This window comes from Ursus americanus, chromosome 21 (assembly GCF_024610735.1).
Source record: "Ursus americanus isolate L20-20 chromosome 21, mUrsAme1.1.p, whole genome shotgun sequence".
Taxonomy (NCBI): domain Eukaryota; kingdom Metazoa; phylum Chordata; class Mammalia; order Carnivora; family Ursidae; genus Ursus; species Ursus americanus.
In genome coordinates, this window is record NC_142147.1 from 35862776 (window position 1) to 35883918 (window position 21143).

Sequence of the window (21143 nt, forward strand, 5' to 3'; positions counted from 1 at the left end):
GTGGTGACGAAACAAGGCTTGGTGCGTTCAACTCTGAAACGCTGGCCTCCCCCAAAGTGTCTGCGTGGTTTAGATACTAGGATCGCGGGCTGTTTTCTGCCCACGTGTTGAACCTGCCCACACTTGGCGCTGGGTACAGGTGGGGGACGGAAAGCACGTTTTCGGTAACGCTTTTGAAAAGTGAAGTGCTGTACAGTCAGATAAAACTGTCTATATCTTGTTTGAACTTTCCACAGCAGCACGATAAAGCTGAGTGGCACCAAGCTGCCAAGAAAGCACAGCACTTCGTATTCCCTTTATCATTCTTTAACCAAACTGGGTTAGTATACTAGGTTAACACACCATCACCTACTAGCTTGGTGATCTCGGGCAAGTTGTACCTCGGCTCTTTGTACCTCACCTTCCTTACCCAAAAGAGGTTTTTATACCTACCTCACAGGATGAGGGTTAAATGAAACCTGATTAAGTTCTTCTCCCCATTCTGAGATCGCATCAAGGTTAGGAACTTCCAGAGAATTGACTTTTTCACATTCGTAAATCCTCAAGGTTAAGCAGTGCCTGCTGCCACCATGTAATGCACTTGATCTTAAACCTAACTGTGGTGTTCTAATGTGGGGTAAATTGGTCTAGGCCACGGCTCTTTTAACAGGCCTTGAAGTCACTGTGCCATTGAATACACAACCCAACTGTCAGGAACTGAGGCAGGCTAGTGAACTGCAAACACCCTTCTCATGTGATAATGAAGCCCCAAAGCAGGGATCAGGACACTGCTGCCAGCTCCGAGAACCCTATAAACTGAAGGAGGGAGGGGTATGGGAGAGGTGTTTTGGAAATCTACCAAGAAAGGATGAGAGCCACAAGATCCCCGTCTATCAGTTTTCCACCACTCTAGGTTCTAAAATAACTTCTTTATGTGTATAATAAAGAATGTGCAGATTCCACGGGAAGGTAAATCTTTATTCAAACTAAATACTATTTTAAAGAGTAACAGCCGAGCCAGTAGTGAGACAGAGACACAGACAGACTGGACTTGGTTTAGGAGGGCACACAATGTCAAGACTGACACCACCTAAACCCCCTGGTTCCCAAATGTGTAAGATTTTGATTAACTGAGATTAAAACAGAACAAGACTCATCAAAAGAGCTCTCTCCTTGCTTTCTCCCTTTTTCTTTCCATTCTTTCTTGAACCCCTACAATCTACCTTTCATCCCCACCACAAGACAAAATGGCTCACGGCAAAACTAGCAGCGATCTCCATGTTGCCAAAATCAATGACCAAAATCTACCTTCATCTATCTACTCAACCTGTCAGGAGAATGAGATCAAGAAATCTACTTCGTCATTTTGAAAGCCTGAATTGACACATGGTTATGCCCAATTTTCTTGAATTACCAGCTTTTAATGAATTACTACCATAGATGTTCATAGATTAACTTTTTGTTAATTTTAAAGTAATTGTTTCCATGGGGAAAAAAAATCTCTCAGTCCAAATACAAATACATGGAGCAAAACCTCTTTCACAGGAAGCAGAAGCAGTTTTTACTGTTAAACTTTCAGTTCACAGATTGTTTCAAAAGTTCTTAATTTCCCACATTCTTACTAAGAAACCCCATTTACAGTGGCCCAATGATGATTCTCAAATGAGCTCTGGGAAAAAATATTTTATCGAAGAGGAAACCTAAGGAAGATTCTTGGTTTTGATCTTTCACTAGCTTTGCACCCATCAGTTTACTTACCCATGTCCTGCCAAGGAGAGAACTGCAAACATCACTGACCTATTTTACAATTTACTTATTCTCATCATATAGCAGTGACTCAGTATGCAATCTATAAATAGAAGATGTTGCTGTGCCACGTAACTCCTGAGATATAAACATGGTGTTTTTACATACAGTTGCTGCTTCTTACATGTCAATTACAATTCACGTGGATGTGGCAGGAAGTCAAATTTTCTCTAGTCTTAATGACCATAAGTTAATTGTTAAGTGAGGGAAAATTGCCAAATGTGACAAAATGAAGGCCTCCAAGCTAACTTCCATCAACACCTTCTGTGCTGCATAACACTGCTGGCAAGTTTTCACATCTGAAGGTCTTTTGTGTAAAGAAGGCCTGGTCTGTACATGGAAGACCTTCTGAACTCAACTGCTTCTGAGTCCAGGTCAGATCTGGAAATACTGAGGCAACAGCACTGACAAAATTGTGCGTGAGCCATAAAGGTGTGCCCAGGCCTACATGCCCAGGCCTAACTCCTAACGGAATACCATCTCAGAAGAAAACAGTCCTATGCAAGTCCTGATTTCAGCCAATTTACTAGTTTCTGCATCAGTGTCACAGTAATAAACGCCAAATTCTTAACTTGCACATACTGTCACATTCATATAGTCATTTACAGTTGCTGAAGCACTAGAGAGTGGTCCCCAAAAATGTCTGGCCTTTTAAGACCCGAGCCGAAAACATTTATTTCACAGTAGCTGTCAAAGCAAACCCCTATCACGGGGGGTTGTGCACAATGATCTTCACACCAACAAAAGCGTTCACTGTAATGCATAAATTCGTTACACCAAGAACGAGCTTTTAACCTATTTTAACACATACATCATATCACACACATAATTTGTCCATATTTTAACCACTATTCCATAAGTAATTGATGTTTACTCCAATAAAGCTACAAGAGAACATTACATAGAAAAGTGTATGAAAACCAGATATAACAAGCTCTAAAGGGCGAAATTTCAGTTATAAAATGGGTCGTAGGCTGAGAAATCACTACTTATCCACAATAATTATAAATCAAGAGATGACTGAGGGTCAACCATTATAGGTTCAAATCTAAGAATGAATTAATTCCACAGTAAATGAAAAAAAAAAAAAAAACCACCACCAACAGAATGTATAATTTTATACATGGCAAACCCATAGCACAAAATTGGGTAAGCTTGTTCAGTACGAAACGGAGTAACCTAGAATTTTAAGACCCCCATAAGGTTCCACATTAAGCCACCTTAGCAAGGTATCTTTTTAAAAGTAACTTACCCATAAATAAAGTTGCCCAGATGTACACAACATACATACACACATGGTTCTCTAGTGAAATAACGCTTGAAGAGCAGCATTTTCACACACAGTCAAACAGAGCTATACGACAGGATATACACAGATTTCTACTGCTAATTACACCAGCGATCTTACTTATAAAATAACACTTTTAAATAGTCTTTCCTCATGAACATTTGAAAACCAATACTATAATTCATCTACTGAAATAATTCCCCTTAAAAAAAAAACACTTGAAACGACGAGAGCTGACAAGTCGTATTACATTTCAGTATCAGATTGCTGGCGCTCCTAGAACAACATAAATCACACGTCTCTGAGACAGCTAACAGAAAAAAAAAAGCATCACGATTTAGGTTCCCTCAATCAGTTCTTGTGATTCACTCACTGTGTGCTCTCTGCCATCCACGTGATGCGGCCCTTGTGGTTTTTCTACAGCATTCTCTAAAACTATTATGTGCGTTTGCAAATGATGAGTCAACAGTACGCTAAATAACCAGTAATAAAAGAAAATACAGAAGATAAATTAAATGTGTTCTTCCAAACGTCAGAATACTGCAGGCTCCCACGAGGTGGCAGAACTTCCCCAACCATCGTGCAGTTTCATGCTTTGCAGGATAAGGCCTCCTTACGTAAAGAACGATTGAGAACATTTGCTCCCCACACCCAGAGCCATTCAGGCATATACTGTGCAAAAAGAAACTAAAAATGAAAGAGAAAAAGGTTATAAGGTTAGAACCCAAAGCACGACACTTGTGTCAGTACGTGACTTAATGCAACAAATATCACCAAATTAAATACAAAAAAAAGCCCTTAGGTGCTCTTGTAGGAAGCACCTATTTTTGCATAAGAACCTATGCTAGACGCCGTGGGAATACAGCAAACGTGACCGCCACCCGCCCACCCCTTCTCTGATGAGGCTGGACAGACACACGTGGTAATACAATCCCATCCTCACTTAACCTGATGGCAGTAACATATTCTTTCGGTTAAGAAAGACAAAACCACTTCAGGAATAAAAGGCAGCTGAAATGGGTAAATGAATCCGTGATGAGTACTGTGTGAGAAAACTGGGGTGTGAGGGGCAGGCTGGGGCAAAATTAAACAAGAGAACCGAGTCAAACACGTTGGGACCCTGGGCCACAGTCCTGAGACGCAATGGGGACGGCCTGGGTATGCAGGGACGGGGTCTTGCTGATGGCGCTCTGCTCCGCAGCTTCTCCACCATGGCCCTACCCCACCCCCCCGGGGGGGGGGATATATGGCAATGTCCAGAAACACTCCTGGATTGTCACACCTGGGGTGCTGCTGCTACTGGCATCCAGTGGGTAGAAGTCAGGGATGCTGCTGAACGTTCTACAAGGCCCAGGACAGCCTCCCCACAAGGGATTATCCAATAGCAAATGCCAACAGTGCTGAATGGGAGAGACCCTGTGCTGTGCTGACAGGTTTGTCCAAGACTGAGCTGAGCACAAGCTCTACTTGTATGGTAAGGAAGGGAGATGAATGGGAGGCCTGGCTGGCTCAGTCGGTAGAGTGTACAACACGTGATCTTGGGGTCATGAGTTCAAGCCCCATAGTGGGCATAGAGCTTATTTAAAAAAAAATTTTTTTTTAAAGGAGCGGGGGAAGGAAGGGAGAAGAACAGGCCACTGGCAAGTGCTAAAATTCTAGCCTTGAACAGAAATAAAATACCAGAGGTCACCCCAGACCCAGGGACGCCACACTGAACAGGAGGGGGCCCCAGCATCAGGGACAGCCGCAGCTGTCCACTGCAGGTTCCAGAGAAGCTCCAGCTCACCACCTCGGAGACAGGAGCTCCGTACTGGGCCAGGAGCCACGGGACACTTTCTGGGGACACAACTAAGGTCTCTCTGAACTCCTTTAAAGAGCCAGGATTTTGTGGAAAAAATACTGGGCTACTCTTCCTTGGAGCTGCTGTCTCAAACTGAAAGATTCTAAATGTAAGGAGATAAAAGAAGTCAGCTTCGGGTCCCTGAAGAGGACCCGGGAAGTAGGGATGCACTCAAACACTTGGCACCCGGGACAGACTATGGAACTGGACCCCTCTTCCAAGTACAGTGGTGCTCCTGCTGTCCTGGTTTTGCTTTCCACGGTTTCCGTGACCCACGGTCAAGGTCAACCGCGGTCCAGAAGCAGATGACCCTCCTGACTTACTGGCCTGTCAAGAGCAGCCTAGCACGATGTCCCCTCACTCCCTCTCCTCACACAGGCATTTCATCATCTCACGTCATCACAACAAGAAGAAAGCTGCATACCGTACAGGTATTTTCGGAGAGACCACATTCATATAACTTTTATTATAGATATTGTCATAATTGTTCTAGTTTATTATTAGTCATTGTTTTTAACATCTCACTGTGCCTAATGTATAAAGTAAACTTTATCACAGGTATGTACGTACAGGAAAAAACACAGTCTGTATAGGGTTCTGCGTGATCTATGGCTTCCAGCATCCACTGGGTGCCTTGGATCATATCCCCGCTGATAAGGGGAGGACTACTATGCACTTTTTCAGCATAGTGGAGAAGGGATCAACAGCTAGAAATCTGTTTGTTTTTAATTTCCGTTCAACGCGGCCACCGTCTATCGCTGGGGGACCAGCAGCAGGACGCCCCTTGCCGGTTTCTTACAGCGCTGTGTGTGGCGCCATCACGGGCACATCACTCTGGCTTATCCTAATGGGGTCTTAGCACCCCAGGGAGCAGGATGGAAAGAGCTAATGGAAGAAGAGAGAACTGCATCCTCTGTGTACTGATAGATAAGAAACTAAAGGGGTGACTCATCTACTTGTTTAGAGGAGTGAGTGAGTGGGGGGGGAGGGCTGAGTCTTCGGCTCTGGAATGCTCTGTGCATGTTCAGAGACCTGACCCACCTGTCTAGGCCTAGGAAGGGAGCTGCCCTCCCCTGCGACAAAAGCCAACAGCAACTGAGAGCCCCTGTGGGGACCGAGAGCCAGAGAAGGAAGTCAACGGCAAAAGCACGTGTTCAGCTGGCTGGAGATCTGCACTGGCAGGGAAGACGTCAATGCCATGTGTTTCCCAGAGACTGGGATGGGTAGGACCTAGGTAAGAAACGGGGACGGAAAGGAAGGGAAAGACCCCAAAGAGCTTGGGCTGGATCCTTAAGCCAGAGTTATTCCAAAGGTAGAAACAAAGCTGCCGTGAAGGTGTGTGGTTCACAGTTCCCCTCCCGGCTGGCAGCGGGCGTGGGCTGCCAGGCTGGGCGGGAAGGCCATGACCTCTGACATGGCTGCTGGCCTCCGTCTCCTGGACCCTCACCCACATCTCAGTATGCAGCCACACGGCCTTCTCAAGGCCAACCAGCTCCCCTCTCCTCTAAATGCCACGCCTTCTTTTTCCAAAAGCAACACACACACAAGCACACCTAAAGCAGGTAGAAATTCAGAGCAGACTGCAGCCCAATCCACCGAGCTCAGACACACCTTCCCTGCTTGCCAGTCGCTGTGGCTTGCTTAATCTATCATCCTACCACCAGGAGCACAGCCCAGGAGTTATGACCGAGATGCTTACTGGTCACGTTGTGAAGTTAATGGCTTTTTCAACCTAACACACGCCCACGTTGTTTCTGGCCTTCATGTCAAGTAACCCAAACAGAAGGCTACAAGCTTTCCAGCAGCCTTACTCTGTGCTCCGAAGCTGACGATACTGCCTCCCGCACTTCTGAAAACGAGAAGAAAGGCCCCCAAATCAACAGTGCTAACTAGTTAACAATTAAAGCCAAGACGTTTGACCTTTTTATAACTGTTTTAAGTCCAAAACATTTTTTTCTGTTTTCTGCTTGCAAATCATTAAGACAACTAGCACAACACAAAGAAGACGCCATCGTCTAATTACGAGAATGCCAAGAAAAGCGAAAAAGGCCAGTTCTCATACAGCTTCCGCGCAGAAATGGTGTTATGCAGACATCCATGAGGGCTGGGGCCCCAGGGAAGGAGTGAGGACACCTCCTCCCTAACCTCTGTGCAAGCGCATCAAAAAGAACCTTTCACACAGGCTTCGCAATGATCCGGGGATCAGTAAAAGGCTGTGCAATCGCTCTAGAGGCCATCCCGGCGGTGGCTCCCACAAGGATCACTCACACAGGTGCAGCACGCCGCTCCCCTCCCCCGACACTCTCACTTCAAACCTCTTCACTGTGCAAGTCCCCGCCTCACAGGAGCCAGCAGACAGCTGCCCCTGCTCACCTCTGTGGCTTCCCTGTTGTCCCCTCCACTCTGCTCTGGGTCCTGGCCTGCTGCCAGGAACCATGCCTTCTCCCACCCCATCTTCAAGCTGTTCTTCACACACTCGTCCAGCCAGCACTTAGCCCCAGCCACGTCTCTGCTGCCGTAAATGAATCAACAAAGACAACTGCTTCCTCCAGCCCAATCCGCCTGCCGCCGTGCCCGCACAGCCTCATGTGTGGAGTGTGGGGTCTCCATGGCCCTCCGCACACTCACCTACTCACTGTAATCCACGGCTCCCTAAAAGGCTCCCAAAACTGCCTTCATCCAAAGCACTGAGCACTTCCAAGATCCTAAACCCAACACAGGCTATCACTCTTACTTGGGCCCTAACATGGAAGACTGACCAGGATCGGCACAGAACACGCTTTATACGGTGTGTTTGGCACATCGTACTTCCTCCAGTAAACTCATTATGGGCTAAAAATTGACAGAGGATTGAATAAATAAAGCTCCTTCTTATTAAAGAAACTTTCAGCCAAATCTTTTGATAAAAGTAAAAACTAATCGTTGGTTTTCTTATCTATTTATGTGGTGATGGCAAATTTAATAATCTCTATGCGAAGAATCCCCACAAAGACTGAGTATTTCATACTCTGGCCATTTCCTAGAGTAAAGCAGCATATCTCCTCTCATAGGTGCCACACAGATTAAACTATCAGTAATAGTTGCACAGAAGAGAACTTAGGGACTTAACCAGAACCACTACGAGTGTCAGGTTTAAGAATCAGAATGGGCAGTTCTCACGTTTCAGCTATAGGCTTCAATCGGATTGCCATGGATCATTTAGAAAGGTTTAGGATGCATTAACCTAATTACGAGAGTTGCGTGCATACTGTTACCTGGATAGAATGGGACCAGTATCCTGTGGTCCTTTTCGAAATGCCAAGGGTAGAAACAGCATGATGTGCGTACACCTTCGGCGAAGGCACCAGCCACGAGCACTTGTGCAGAAAGCTGCCGGGTGCGGTCACACTGGTGGCCACGCAGAATGGAATGAGACTCTGTACAAAGATTCCTTTAGAAGCATATTCGTACTGCAGTGCTCGGCTGAAGTGGTCTAAATAAGCCTGTGAGAACAGAGCAGGGGTAAAGACTTAATGGGGGGGGCGGGGCTTGGAGGAGAATTCAGGAGAAAACAGGCCTGCTTATTACCATTTCAGGAAAAAGTACAGCATACGGAAACACGAGTTGGGACAAAGAGCTCAACAAACTGGATCAAACCACATAAAGAACGTCCTCTTGCTTTATGACTTTGTTTTCCAATCAGGAATACACTACCTTAGAAGCAGAAAATGCAGCCAGCTGGGGGGTCGGTTTGCAGCAGGAGCCGGAAGAGATGGTGACAACGGCGCCCTTCTTTCTCTCCACCATCCCTGGTAACACGATATGGACCATCAGACTAGCTGCAGCAATGTTTACATTTATGATGTCCCAGAGTTTGTCCTCGGAGACCTGAGTAAAATACTGGGGGTAGGGATAAAACACGCCTACATTATTCACCAAGATGCCAATGTCTTTGTCTTTCAAGGCTTCGCGAATGGGGTCGTAGATTTCGCGGCCGTTGCTGAAGTCCGCAACGATAACTTCAGTTTCCACTTTGTAGGTGTCAGCTATGTCGTTAGCAACCATCCGCAACTTGTCCTGGCTGCGGCTGATCAGGATGATATTGAGGCCGCGGCTTGCTAGCTCTTCCGCGTAGGCTCTTCCAATCCCATCAGTTGCACCTACAATACAGGCCAGGGAAGGTGAGCGCGCTCGTTTCCTGGTGTGACCTTCAGAGCAAACCTTAAATGCCCCAGGTCTCGGTTGAAGCTGAGAAGGGTTCACACTAGAAATAAACCCAGTTCTCATACTGATCGCTATGTCGAGTACAATGTTGGGTTCAAATATGAACAACACCTCAGTCAAACACTCTTCCAGACCCCCTGACAAGGAGAGGAAGGGCAGCCTCACATTCATCGAGCTGGTTGTGAGACGTGGCAGGAAACGGTTTTCAAACTTATATCTGGCTTGAACAAGTGCCAGGGAGGTACTTTCCCGGGAAACAATGATAAATCAAGATGAAATTTAAAAAAAGGGAGCTGACAGTGGTGACAATTTCAAAGGACGACCTCAAAAGGGAGCAAAAGGAAAAACAAGAGGTGGGAAGGTGGGCTGAGGCAGGACCGGGAACAGGAGGGCAGAATAAGAAGGGCACAAATCATTCCAAGAGGAGGACACTAAGCAAATGTGGACATAATCACAACAGAACCGTGTTCCCCTGAACACATCACAGTGAATTCAGGGACTCCTCGGATAAGGCATCCGACTGAAAACACAGCTTCAACAGAAGCGATTATTCTGTTTTGAAATCAGGCAAGGACAGAAATCTCCTTTCTTACCACTCACGACTGCCCATCTTCCATACTGCTTGATCAGATCTGCTCTGCTCACCAGGCGGGGGATGAAGTGCAGTCTGACCAGGCTGTAGAAGTCACAGATGACAGTGATGCTTTTTCTGGCCGTGTACCAGGCTCCGACGAAGGCCAGAGCTTCCATGTAGCAATTGCAGGACCTGGCGATCTCCCTATACAAGAGGTAGAAGCTGTCAACAGCAGCCATGGCAGCCTGCAGGGAAGGGGAAAGAGAGAGGTGTTCTTTGCTTAATTATGTGAAAGGAACATGCAGAGTCAGAAAGAAAGGCACCTAAGGATGTGAGAGCTTAACAATTATGCACTCAAAGAACAGTAACGTTTCAAATGCATGTAACCCATGGATCCACTCAATGTACAATCTCGTTAACACGTGCGGCTTATGAAGTCCTTTTCTTCCAAGGAGATGAGTCAACGTAACTACCAAGAGCTACCAAATTCCTACTAAAATTCAGGCACTAAGCTGCATGTTGTAGATACAGAGATAAACACAATATGCTCTGTGCCCTAAAAAAGCTCCTCGCCCAGCACAGTGACAGACACAGACTTTTAATTCATGTAACAGCTGAGAGGTGTGTTTACTTCTCTGCTTTCTTCATCATCAGCCAGCGCAGAGGGCCTGACACCCACACAGAGACAAAGTAGAAGAAACAGCGGCGGTATTAAGACACTGCCTTGGCCAAAAAGAGCTTACGATCCATTTGAGACAAAACTAAGCCGAAATAAACTTTCACGTAAATTATATTATGTACACATAATAAATGCATAAACATTTATTTACAAAGAGATACTCCCCAAGCTTGAGGAACTGGTTTTCTTAAACAACAAGACAGCGAGCACTCCTCTGTCTTACTGCCATCGTGGGCACCCCATCTCTGCCCTGCGCCCCACATCCAAGGAAAGAGTCCAGTACGACTCCTGTAAGTATCCGTACGGTAAGCATTTACGAAGTACCTACTACGTTCCATGGACCGTGACGGATGCTAAGGATTCAAACATGAGTTAAACAATCGCACCTAGGAAAACAGAAGGACATTTAAGAAAACTACTTTAAATGCCGTATGAACTGCTTTATGTGTGCCTGCGGTGCGAGGCGACCCTGCAGAGGCCAAGGCCAGGTACCACCGAGGCTGGTGAACTTGGTCCCAGACTAGACCTGGGAACCGCTGAGGCCGGATCCAGCTGGGTGCTGCCTGCGAGGGACAGGATATCGAAGGGATCACAAGTGCCTGCAATTAAATTACAGGGAGCTCTGATTCGCACCAACACAAGGGTATACAGCATTTATTACATAAAAGAAAGTAGACTTTGATCCAAAATATATACATAACACTTCTGGGAATGGCCTCTCTTTCAAAGTCCCGTTAAAATAGAAAAAAAATTCGTGAAATTAAGAGAATTCCCAACGATAGCAGCAAAAATAGGCATAAGCTTAAGGAAGAATGAGTGAACGCTTCACTGCAGTGTAATCTGAGCCCAGTCGAGTTCTGCAGTATAAAAATGAGCAAAGCAGGAGAAAACCCATTAGCCACTGAGATGGAACACATTCTCAGAGTGGCAGCATTCTGTGAGAAAAGGCATAAACTAATGGAAAACCTGCTGAATACAGACAGAGATACGTGAACATATATACACCGATACGCATATGAATGTACAATCCAAATTACAAACCAGCAAAGGACACAAGTAAATAGGACAGAAAACTGAAGAGAGGAGCAGACGGAAGGGTTCCCAGATGCTGCGCCACGAGGACACCACTGCTGAGGCAGGAGGCTGTTCGCGGTCACTGTACTAACTGAGCTGACGTGGCATTACGTTAAAGAAATGTTTGCCCCAAATGGCAGAGAAAACAACTGAAGTTGGGTCATCTCATTTCCTACCGGTGAGTGCTATATCCTGGGGTGCCGTTCACAGAGACGCACCTCCCACAACAAGAATGCCAAAACCGATCGCGAAAAGGAAACACTGTCAACATTATTAACTCCGTAAGCCAAACCCTTAATAATGTAAGAACAACTAAATGCTCCTCGGGGTAATTTTTCTTCAAGGACCACACTGGCTGAGATTTTCTGAAATTTGAAGTATCAGGATCGATGAAGCTTGGGCTGAAGAGGCCCTTCTCGTCGCGATCAATCTGCCACACAGAGGGCAACGACACTCCGAGGGTTGCTCCCAGATCCTTGCAGCATTCACTTAGGATCATCTGCCTCAAACACGGCCATTGTCTTCCTGCGGTGCGTGAATGCCCCTCCAAGCTTCCAGACGCTAGAGACGAGGGAGTGTCGTGTCACCCTTCTCAAGGGCCCTCGCTCCACAGCTCAGGGCACAGCCAAGTCCCCGTGGAGGCAGCTGGCTGACGGGGCATGCCCCTGACCTGGCGTGCCACCAACGTGCTTGCCACGGCTATGGCCCCTCAATAATTGTAACTGCAAGACGCCCAAACAAATGACCAAAACAGTAATTTCTTATAAGAAAGAACATAAAAACGAAATTCCATGTTAAACCTTCACTTTGGGGAGTTCCTGAAATAATTTTTTTTAAGTGTCCACGTGCCTTCTGTCATAACTAACCTAATATAGAAGCCACAAGGGAAGTAAATGCAAAAAAGTAATATTTGTAGGTATTAGTACTTTTCCAACACAATGTAATAAAATTAGGAATAACAAAACTACAACAAAAAAATCTGGATTCTTAGAATATTAAATCTATTCTCCTAATAACAGGTGGGTGGGGGTGCCTGGGTGGCTCAGATGGTTTAAGTGTCTGCCTTCGGCTCAGATCGTGATCTCCAGTTCCTGGGATTGAGCCCCGCATCTGGGTCCGGGCTCAGTGGGGAGTCTGCTTCTCCGTCTGCCTCTGCCCCTGCTCCTGCTCTCTCTCTCTCTCTGTCTCTGTCTCTCTCAAATAAATAAATAAATCTTAAAAAAAAATAATAATAACAGGTGGCTGTATATCTATGATACTGAAACACTGTTTTCAATGAAAATTTATACCCTATGTAACAAGATCTAATGGGTTGTCACCAAAGCAATACTTGGGGGAAACTTAACTGCACCCAGGGTCTGCAACAAGGTTCTAGCTAAAAAGGAGGAGGTCAGATATGGCTCATGAAATGGTTTCATACTAATGGGAAACTGTGTAAAGGGAACTTCCTCCCCCCAAACACAATTTTTTCCAAGAATTTAAACATCTGTGAAGGAAAAACTCTATTGAAAGGGGCCTGACTATACAGGAGAGTCCTGATTTTTCTGCTGTGGTCCTTACCTACCTTGGTTTTCTCTCACCTTCTCTCTGCCGGTTCTGAGTCTTCAGAAAAATGCTGCACTGTTTTAAGGCCAACCTGCGAACAAAAACCAACATGAAACAAATTCCTTGCTGTTGCCCTCAGAGCTCAGCTGGGAAAACTTTATATAAACATAAGACCAAAGTTTTTCAAAATTAAGGAAACATAAATTCTTATGCCACGAATCCCCTGTACAGGCAGCAAAGCATTTCCTCATCTCAGAAAAAGGAAGGCACCAACAGCGTTTGCAGGAAGGCTCAGCTGGAATGTGCCCACTTTTCCTGTACCTTCCTTCTTAAGGAACATTTCATCAAACGGAACAAAACCAGTTCCAGCAGCTGGGAGAGAGGCGGTGCTCTGCACAGACATTGGGCGCTAAGGACACAAAGCCAGGAGCAGGCGGGGCCGGGACAGGGAGCAGACCGGGCCATCCTCACTGTCCGGTGCCCGCCTGGGCTTTCCCGGGCCTCAGCACTCTCTCTGCAAGCCACCTCCCTCCCTCCACCTGCAGGGCCCCTGAGCGTCCACACTACTGCGGCCCTAGCACCTCTATTCCACATTCCTGGCAGATTCCGGCTCGCCGCCTGAGCCCAGGCATCCAGCACTTGTCTAATCACCTGGCAGGGGTGGCAGGACGAAGTGTCCTGCAGTATTTGAGCACCCCTCGTAGCCTGTGAGTGGGGCTGGCGCTTTCAGAATGCACAGAGGAAAGGAACCTCTGGCACACCTTTCCCCTTCTTTCCACCTTAGACACTGTCTTCTAACCGCTCTGTTTTTGAAGCTCCCCAGCAGGCTGAGCTGCTCCAGCAAACCTTATTCCTCACTGTTCTTCTGGCCCCTTCCACAGCCCGCAGCCCACAGCAGGCGCTCAGCAGGCAGCTGCTACATTAAGCTGCACGACCTGGTCTCTAGCTCAGCTCTCAGCCTGCACACTCTCTCATTCGCCAGCTCCCGAGGGGACCACCAAACTCCCCCTATCCTCTACAGACAGAAAAACCCCATGTGCAAAACCCACCAGCGACCTCCAGCACGTGCAGCAGAAAGATGCACCAACTTCAGAGATGCACTGAGAACAGTGCTTTCAAGGGCCTTGGACCTGGCACGGCCTGGCTCGCCAGCTCTGCCCATCACACTCCCCTCCACCGTCCTGTCACGGGGGCACCAGGATGCAATTTAACATCACAGTTCCACCACAGGCAAGCACCTGCAACATACACTGTCACAGCTACATTTGTGTTCAATCACGGAGAAGCAAAGCGCTGACAGGGTTCTAGGCCTGGTCTACAGCCTTGAGGGACAGCATGCCACCTTATCGTTCCCCAGACACAGCTCGAGATGGAGATCCGACTCACAGCCACCAACTCACAGAAGACTGACAAATTCAAACACCAATTTATTTATGAACAAATACCACCAGGAAGTCTGAACATGCACGGGCACTGGTCTGTAGGCAAGACCACCTGGAAAACCAAACCACTAACACAGCAACGAACAATTAAGCAATGAACAACTAAGTGTCAGACGCTGACGACCCTTCCCCAGTAAGCCGGGGGTCCCTGCATCACTGTGTACACGGAATTCACCAAGATACACAGAGTGACTCCATGCAAAGTGGCGAGGGCACTGCTGCAGGGAGTAAGACCCTCCTGGGTAGAGAGGAGGCAAGGGCTCCAGTAAAAGGTCTGGCCTGCCAGGAAATGGTGACAAATTCAACAGGCTCACAGCACAGGAAGTGCACCCAGAGGTGGCAAGGGCGCTGAAAGGGAAGGCCAGATTGTGAAAGGTCTTTATGCCAAACAGAAGCATGTGGACTGACTCTCTGAGTTAAGTCCCTTCTTCTGCCAAAGGAGGGAGCCGATCGGGTTTGTTGTAAAAGGCGGCTGGCAGCAGAGGGGGGCGGCTCTGAAGGTTGGTGCAGGCAGGAAGTGAGAGGTCCGGGACCCTCGTCCTCCTAGATGGAGACAAGGCAAGGCTGAACAGAGAGGGCACGGCTTTGTGATGACTCCGTGCTGCTTCTCAGACACACCAGATGTTTTCCTACATTCATTCATACCCTGATGGACCGTAAATGGAAATAACAGGACATTAGACATTCCTGACCTTCTCTCAGTCCTCTCCCCACCCTTGAATACATGATGGAAAATAATGTCTTCCTAATGAAAGAAGAAATAAAGACTTCCCCCAAAGCCATTAATATCTAGGAAATCTCGGGGCGCCTGGGTGGCGCAGTCGTTAAGCGTCTGCCTTCGGCTCAGGGCGTGATCCCAGCGTTCTGGGATCGAGCCCCACATCAGGCTCCTCCGCTAGGAGCCTGCTTCTTCCTCTCCCACTCCCCTGCTTGTGTTCCCTCTCTCGCTGGGTGTCTCTGTCAAATAAATAAATAAAAAATCTTAAAAAAAAAATATCTAGGAAATCTCACGGAAATCAGGTTTAAAGGAGCTTATTACACATTTAAGTCAGGAAGCCTACCAAGCTACCTAGCTGCATTTAACTTGCTATAAGGGTTTCACTAGTTAATTTTTCTGCAGATAGGTATTAACCTAAAAAAAGAATCCATTATTTAGAAAGCAACACTGAAACACAGTAAAATTCTGGCCCCTATCCAATCTGCTTGTAAAAGTTATTATAAAGCTTTGTTTTCTTGCCTCTACAGAAAACTAACTCATCAGTGAACAAAACAGGAGAAAAACAGATGGAGGAGAAGAGTCGGAACCGTCCCCAAAACAGGAAAAGAGCAATTCCCACTCGTCTGTTAGGCACTTTCTACTTCTACAGGGCAGTATTCATCAGGGCTGATGCATCAAACACGTACGGGTCTCCTAGGTAAACTATGAACTTTGGGTGATGATGATATGTCCATATAGGTTCATTCTTCCTTTAAAAAAAAAAAAGGTACCATTTTGGTGAGTGACGCTGACGGTGAGGGATGCTCCGCTTGTGTGGGAGCTGGGGGGTATACGGGCCATCTCTATACCTGTCTCTCAATTTCACTCTAAACTTAAAACTGCTCCCAAAGAGTCCCAAACCCTGTAGAAAAAAACAAACAAGCCCTAAAGGTAATACTGCAAGGATAAAAGTGTCATGGGAAAATTAGGGTCAAAACCGCAAGGAGCAAAGTCACCTCTTCAAAGCACGGCTGTGGGGGCACCTGGTCGGCTCAGTCGGTAGAACACGGGACTCTTGATCTCGGGGTCGTGAGCTCGAGCCCCACATTGGGTGCAGAGATAATAAAATAAACTTTAAAAACAAAACAGAGCAAAGCACTGCTGTGACCTGTAACATTCTCTTGACCCGGAGTTTAGCGGGCTCAACCCAGCAGTGACCGAGGGCAGGCAAACCTCATACAAAACCACGAATCAAGAGTTCTGGGGAAGAAGGTTCAGCTCAAACACTGACGTCACCAAGTTATCTAAATGAATGAGGCCTGACAGTAAAGGGACATCAGACAGACTGGCCACAATGTTTTCAGGTAAAACGACGCAAGCATGATGGGAAAAGACAGTTAAAGTACCACCAAACAAAGGCCCCGTGGCAGGCCGAACAATGGCCCTGGGAGATGTCCACATCCTAATCCTCACACCTCACAAATGCCCCACTTTACGTGGCAAAGAGGACTTCGCAGATGAGATTAAGCTAAGGACCTTGAAACAAGGAGATGATCCTGGATGATCCAGGTGAACCACTGTGATCACACGTGCCCATGGACGAGGGGGACAGGTCAGAGTCAGAGGAGATGTGATCAAGAAGTAGAGGTCAAGGAGACAACAAGCAGAATTTAAAGACGCGAGGCCACTGGATTTGAGTTTGGGGAGAGGGGTTACCCTCTAGAATGCAGGCACCTCTAGCATCCGGCAAGGCAGGAAAGAGATTCGCCCCACAGCCTCCAGGAGTGACACAGCCTTGCTGACACCCTGATTTTAGCCCACTGCGACTGATCGCAGACTTCGGACCTGCAGAACTGTGAGAGAAGCAATCTGCACTGTTTTCAACGACGAAGTCTGCAGTAATTTGTTACAGCAACAATAGGAGATTAAGATGGTTCGATGGATGGAAGGACAGAGAAACGGTCAGTACAGAGACAAATTGCAAATCCTGCACATCCCTTAAACCAAGAGCTTCTGGTGTTCGCAGGAGCCAGAACCAGCCTCAGAGAGTCCTATGATCTTCCCCCGTGTGGGCCAGGCCTGAGGTGGTCCTCCCATTCCTCACCCACAGCCGGCTCCGGCCAGCTTTTTCAATAAGGCTCCAGGGCTGCGGACTTTATTTTTGTTAAGTTTTTTTTTTTTTTCATAGAGATCTTACTTCTTTCACACAGAGTCTGCATCTGTTTTGCTGTTGGCACTCGAATCCTGTCTGTCCTCCCAAGACCAGCTCAACCCGCAACTCAATGCCAGGGCTCACTGATAAGCGCCAGCGACACACCAGGCCTGAGACGAAGGGAAGCCCTGCGCCTCTTCCCTCTCCTTCCTAGGCCACTGCCCCGAGCCCCCCCAACCCCACCGAGTTCCTGTCTGTCTCACCCACACGGCCCTTCCCACACCACTCTGTGTTCCATTTAGCTGTTTCCCTTGTCTCTTGGTTCCTCAACTAGAGCACAGGCCTCTCGAGGGCAGATGTATCTAAAACTAATTTTGCTGTCACTTGAGAAAACTGAAAAATACACACAAAAGTTGTAAAACCTATTATGCGTAGTTGTTCAAAGAATAACCAAACACCCACGCAGCCACCCCACTTAGAAGCCACATAGCTTCTTCCCTGGTCATATTATCACCTTCCACCTCCCAGGGGGTTACCACCCTCCTCAATTCTGACATCACCGTTCCCTTGCCCTTTAAAAAAAAATAAATAAATCGTTGTACAATTACCCCAGCAGGGATCCTGAAAGAAAGTGTTCAGTTTTGTCTGGTTTTGAACTTTCTCTAAAGGAATCACGGCGCATGTATTTTTGGTGATGTGTTTCCTTCACTCAACGTGGTTCTTGAGACTCATCCCTGCTCCTGGAGCTGTAGGTCGTACACTTCCACTGCGGCACACTAGGTCACAGTACAAACACACCACGATCCACACATCCATTCTATCGCTGATGTGCATTTCCGTGGGGGTTTTTCTGGCTTTCACTTTACAGTTATGAACAGAGCTGCCGTGCGCACCTTCACGCACATCACCTGCGCACAGGTGCCCGAGTCCGCTGAAGGGACATACCTGAGTCAGGCTGCTGTGCCACAGGGCATCCGTGCGCTCAGGCCGGCACTGCCCAAGCTGCTGGGCCGATCGCCACGCCCACCACCGGCTAGCCTGAGTTCACGGTGCCCCTCCGCAGTGGCCGACACAGGTAGGTTCACCTTCCGCCCACTGGGGGGCCTTGAAACGGGAGCTCGCTGTGGTTTTAACTTACATTTCCTCATCACTGCTAAGGATGACTGCATCCTTATGATGCCTCAGTGCTGTTTGCGGCTCCTCATCTGTGAAATGCCTGTTCCTAGCCTTTGCCCTTACTTCTACTGTGTTGTCTTCCTTTTCTTTCTATAGTCTGGATATTGGTTCTCTACGTTTGCTCTCTTTACAGTGCTTTTGATGATCTGAACATCTAGATTTTAATACAGTCAAAGGGATTAATCTTTTTCCTGTATGTTTTGTGCTTCGTTACGTTTCACTTCAGAAATCCCCTCTTAGCCCCAGGATATAAAGGTATTTTCCAATATTATTTTCTCAAACTTTTCACAATTTTGCTTTTCAGATTTAAGTCTTTAACCCCCGGCGGCTGTGATGGTGTGAGGCTGGGATGGCACCCATCTTTAATATTCCTCCTCAGCAGCTGGTATAGGGCTGTGTATAAATATCTGTTTAATAAACAGAAGCAAATACTGCTTTGTGTTCAAAGCTCAAATTTCACTCTTGAGGGGAAAAAATGTAAGGAGCTTCTCAAACTTTGTGTCAGCACTTTGACAAAGTTATTATTGGTGTATCATGACATTCTGGAATTTCCTTTCCTTGCTCTGCCAATTTTGGGGATACCGCTAACCTGAATTCATGGGGAGCTCAGCAGAAAGGGCAGAAATGGGAGTTCTCATCCAAGATCCAACGGGACTGGGTTTCAGGTCTCCATTCGTGCCATAGGAATTAAAATAACAATGGCAACCACTCCTAGGTATCCACCCAATACAACTTAGACCCACACAAAAACTTGTAGAGCCATATTCCCAGCAGCACTACTCACAATAGCTAAAATATGGAAACAACCCAAATGTCTATCAACAGGCAAATGGATAAACAAAGTGCAATCTATCCACATAATGGAATATCAGTAAGCAATAAAAAGAATGAAGTAGGATGCACACTGCTGCACAGACAGACCCTGAAAACACTATGCTCAGCGAAAGAAGCCAAACACCATACCATCCAATCTATCTGAACTGTCCAGATAAGGCAAATCCAGAGACAGAAAGGAGATTAGGGTTGCCAGAGCACAGTCGCAGAGGGAATGGGGAGTGACTGCTAATGGGGTAGGATTTTTTCCTGGGATGATGGGAATGTTCTGGAATTAAATAGTGGTGGTGGTTGCACATAGTGAATGTGCTGCTATGAAGAGCACACTTTTAAACGGCTAAGAGGATGAATTTTATGTTATATGAATTTTATGTCAATTTTTAAAATCTACTAAAAAAATACTGATTTGTTGAACTCTATGCCTCCAGAATATTACTGTAATGACTAAACCACAGACTCTGCAAATAGACTTCCTGGAGTGGGATCGAGCCCCCCGCCCCCAAGAGCTGTGTCTTGGGTGAAGGTGAAGTTACTTCACCTCTGCGTTTTCCTTACATTACCTTACATTACCCAAACACGGAGAGAATAATTCCAGCCTAAGATTGTAAGAATCAAACGAAGTCATACATATAAAGCACTGAGAACAGTGCCCAAACTCAAGTGCTCAATAAACCTTAGCTATTAGCCGCTCTAACTCCGTGTTCAGCGTTAGCTAAGGCCCTCTGCATAGGTCAGGGTTAGAACTCAGAGCTGGCTTTAAGCAAGGGGCTTTATCCCTGACACCTCACTGTTCTCTCACCAACCTTAGGAGGCAGAGTTATAATCATCCCGTTTACGGATGGGGAAACCGAGGCCGACAGAGATTAAAGTGACATACCCAGGACCCCACGGGAATTCGGATCAAGGTCTACCAAAGTCCAGAGCCCTGGCTAGCCTCCCCATTGTGAGACCCCCGGGCGGGAATCCTGCCGGCATCACCGCCAGGGCTCCAACGCTTGGGTCCGCTGGGCTGCACGTTCCTCTGAACCTGGGGCAGCCTCATCCATCTCCGGAACCCTTCCCCTCCAGCACCTGACAGCGCCCAGCTAACCCCAGCAAACCACCGCGCTTCGGGAGCCGCTAGTGCCCTTTCTTCAAAAGCTCCCTTATTCTGAATTACTCCTCAATCAGAACAAAGACGACAACAAATCCCACTCCAACCAAGTCCTTTAGAAATGAGAATAAAGGATCACGGACAAAGGGGTGTCTCGGAGCCGTGCTGGGAGCCCCGGGCTAGGGTCTGGGGCCAGAGGGGCCGCGCTCGGGTGGGTGGGGCCCCAGATCTGCCGGGTCCTGGGGGAGGGGGCGGACCCAGAACAGGGGGCCCTCCGGGGGTGCAACGCCGGCATGGAATCGGGAAGGGGCGCCGCGAGGCTGGGGGACGAGTCTGGAAGTGGCGGTGCCGAGGCGGGGGTCCAAGGGAACGGAGAAACGAAGGGGTTCCGGGGGTCCGGGCTGCAGATGGCGCCGAGGGGCACGGTCCCGGGGGGCGTGGCGGGGCGTACCCGGACGGGCTGAGGGAGAGCAAGTGGGGCCGGGAGCCAGGGCCGGGGCCGGGGAGGCGCGGTGCGGGGGGGGGAAGCGCGGTACCTGCAGAGGCGGCGCAGTCTCCGAGCAGGTCCCGCCAGAGCCGAGCGGCCTCCGCCCCCGTCACCACTACCAACCCCGTCACCACCGCCGCCGCAGTTGCCGCGGGCCGCGCCCCACGTGACCCGCGCACGCGCTGGGGGCGGAGCCGTTGCGGGGCCCGCCCCCGGCGTCCTGATGCGCCGGCCCACCCGAGTGCGCGTGCGCGGCGGTTGCCGTGGAGACCAG

The 21143-nt window shown here is 47.8% G+C and overlaps 1 protein-coding gene across 2 annotated transcripts; it reads right to left on the minus strand.

Annotated features, from left to right (window-relative positions):
* Positions 1 to 936: 936 nt before the first annotated feature.
* Positions 937 to 21052, minus strand: HSDL1 (hydroxysteroid dehydrogenase like 1). 2 transcript variants are annotated; one of them, XM_045796099.2, is made up of 6 exons: positions 20919 to 21052; positions 13024 to 13079; positions 9710 to 9935; positions 8607 to 9052; positions 8168 to 8395; positions 937 to 3760 (listed from the first exon to the last, which is right to left on the minus strand). In XM_045796099.2, exons 3-6 carry the CDS (start codon positions 9927 to 9929, stop codon positions 3662 to 3664), a joined length of 993 nt encoding a protein of 330 aa, XP_045652055.1. In that variant the 5' UTR covers positions 9930 to 9935; positions 13024 to 13079; positions 20919 to 21052; the 3' UTR covers positions 937 to 3661. The 2 variants fall into 2 exon arrangements, with proteins under 2 accessions (XP_045652055.1, XP_045652054.1); XM_045796098.2 differs by having other exon boundaries at positions 13008 to 13079.
* Positions 21053 to 21143: the final 91 nt, after the last annotated feature.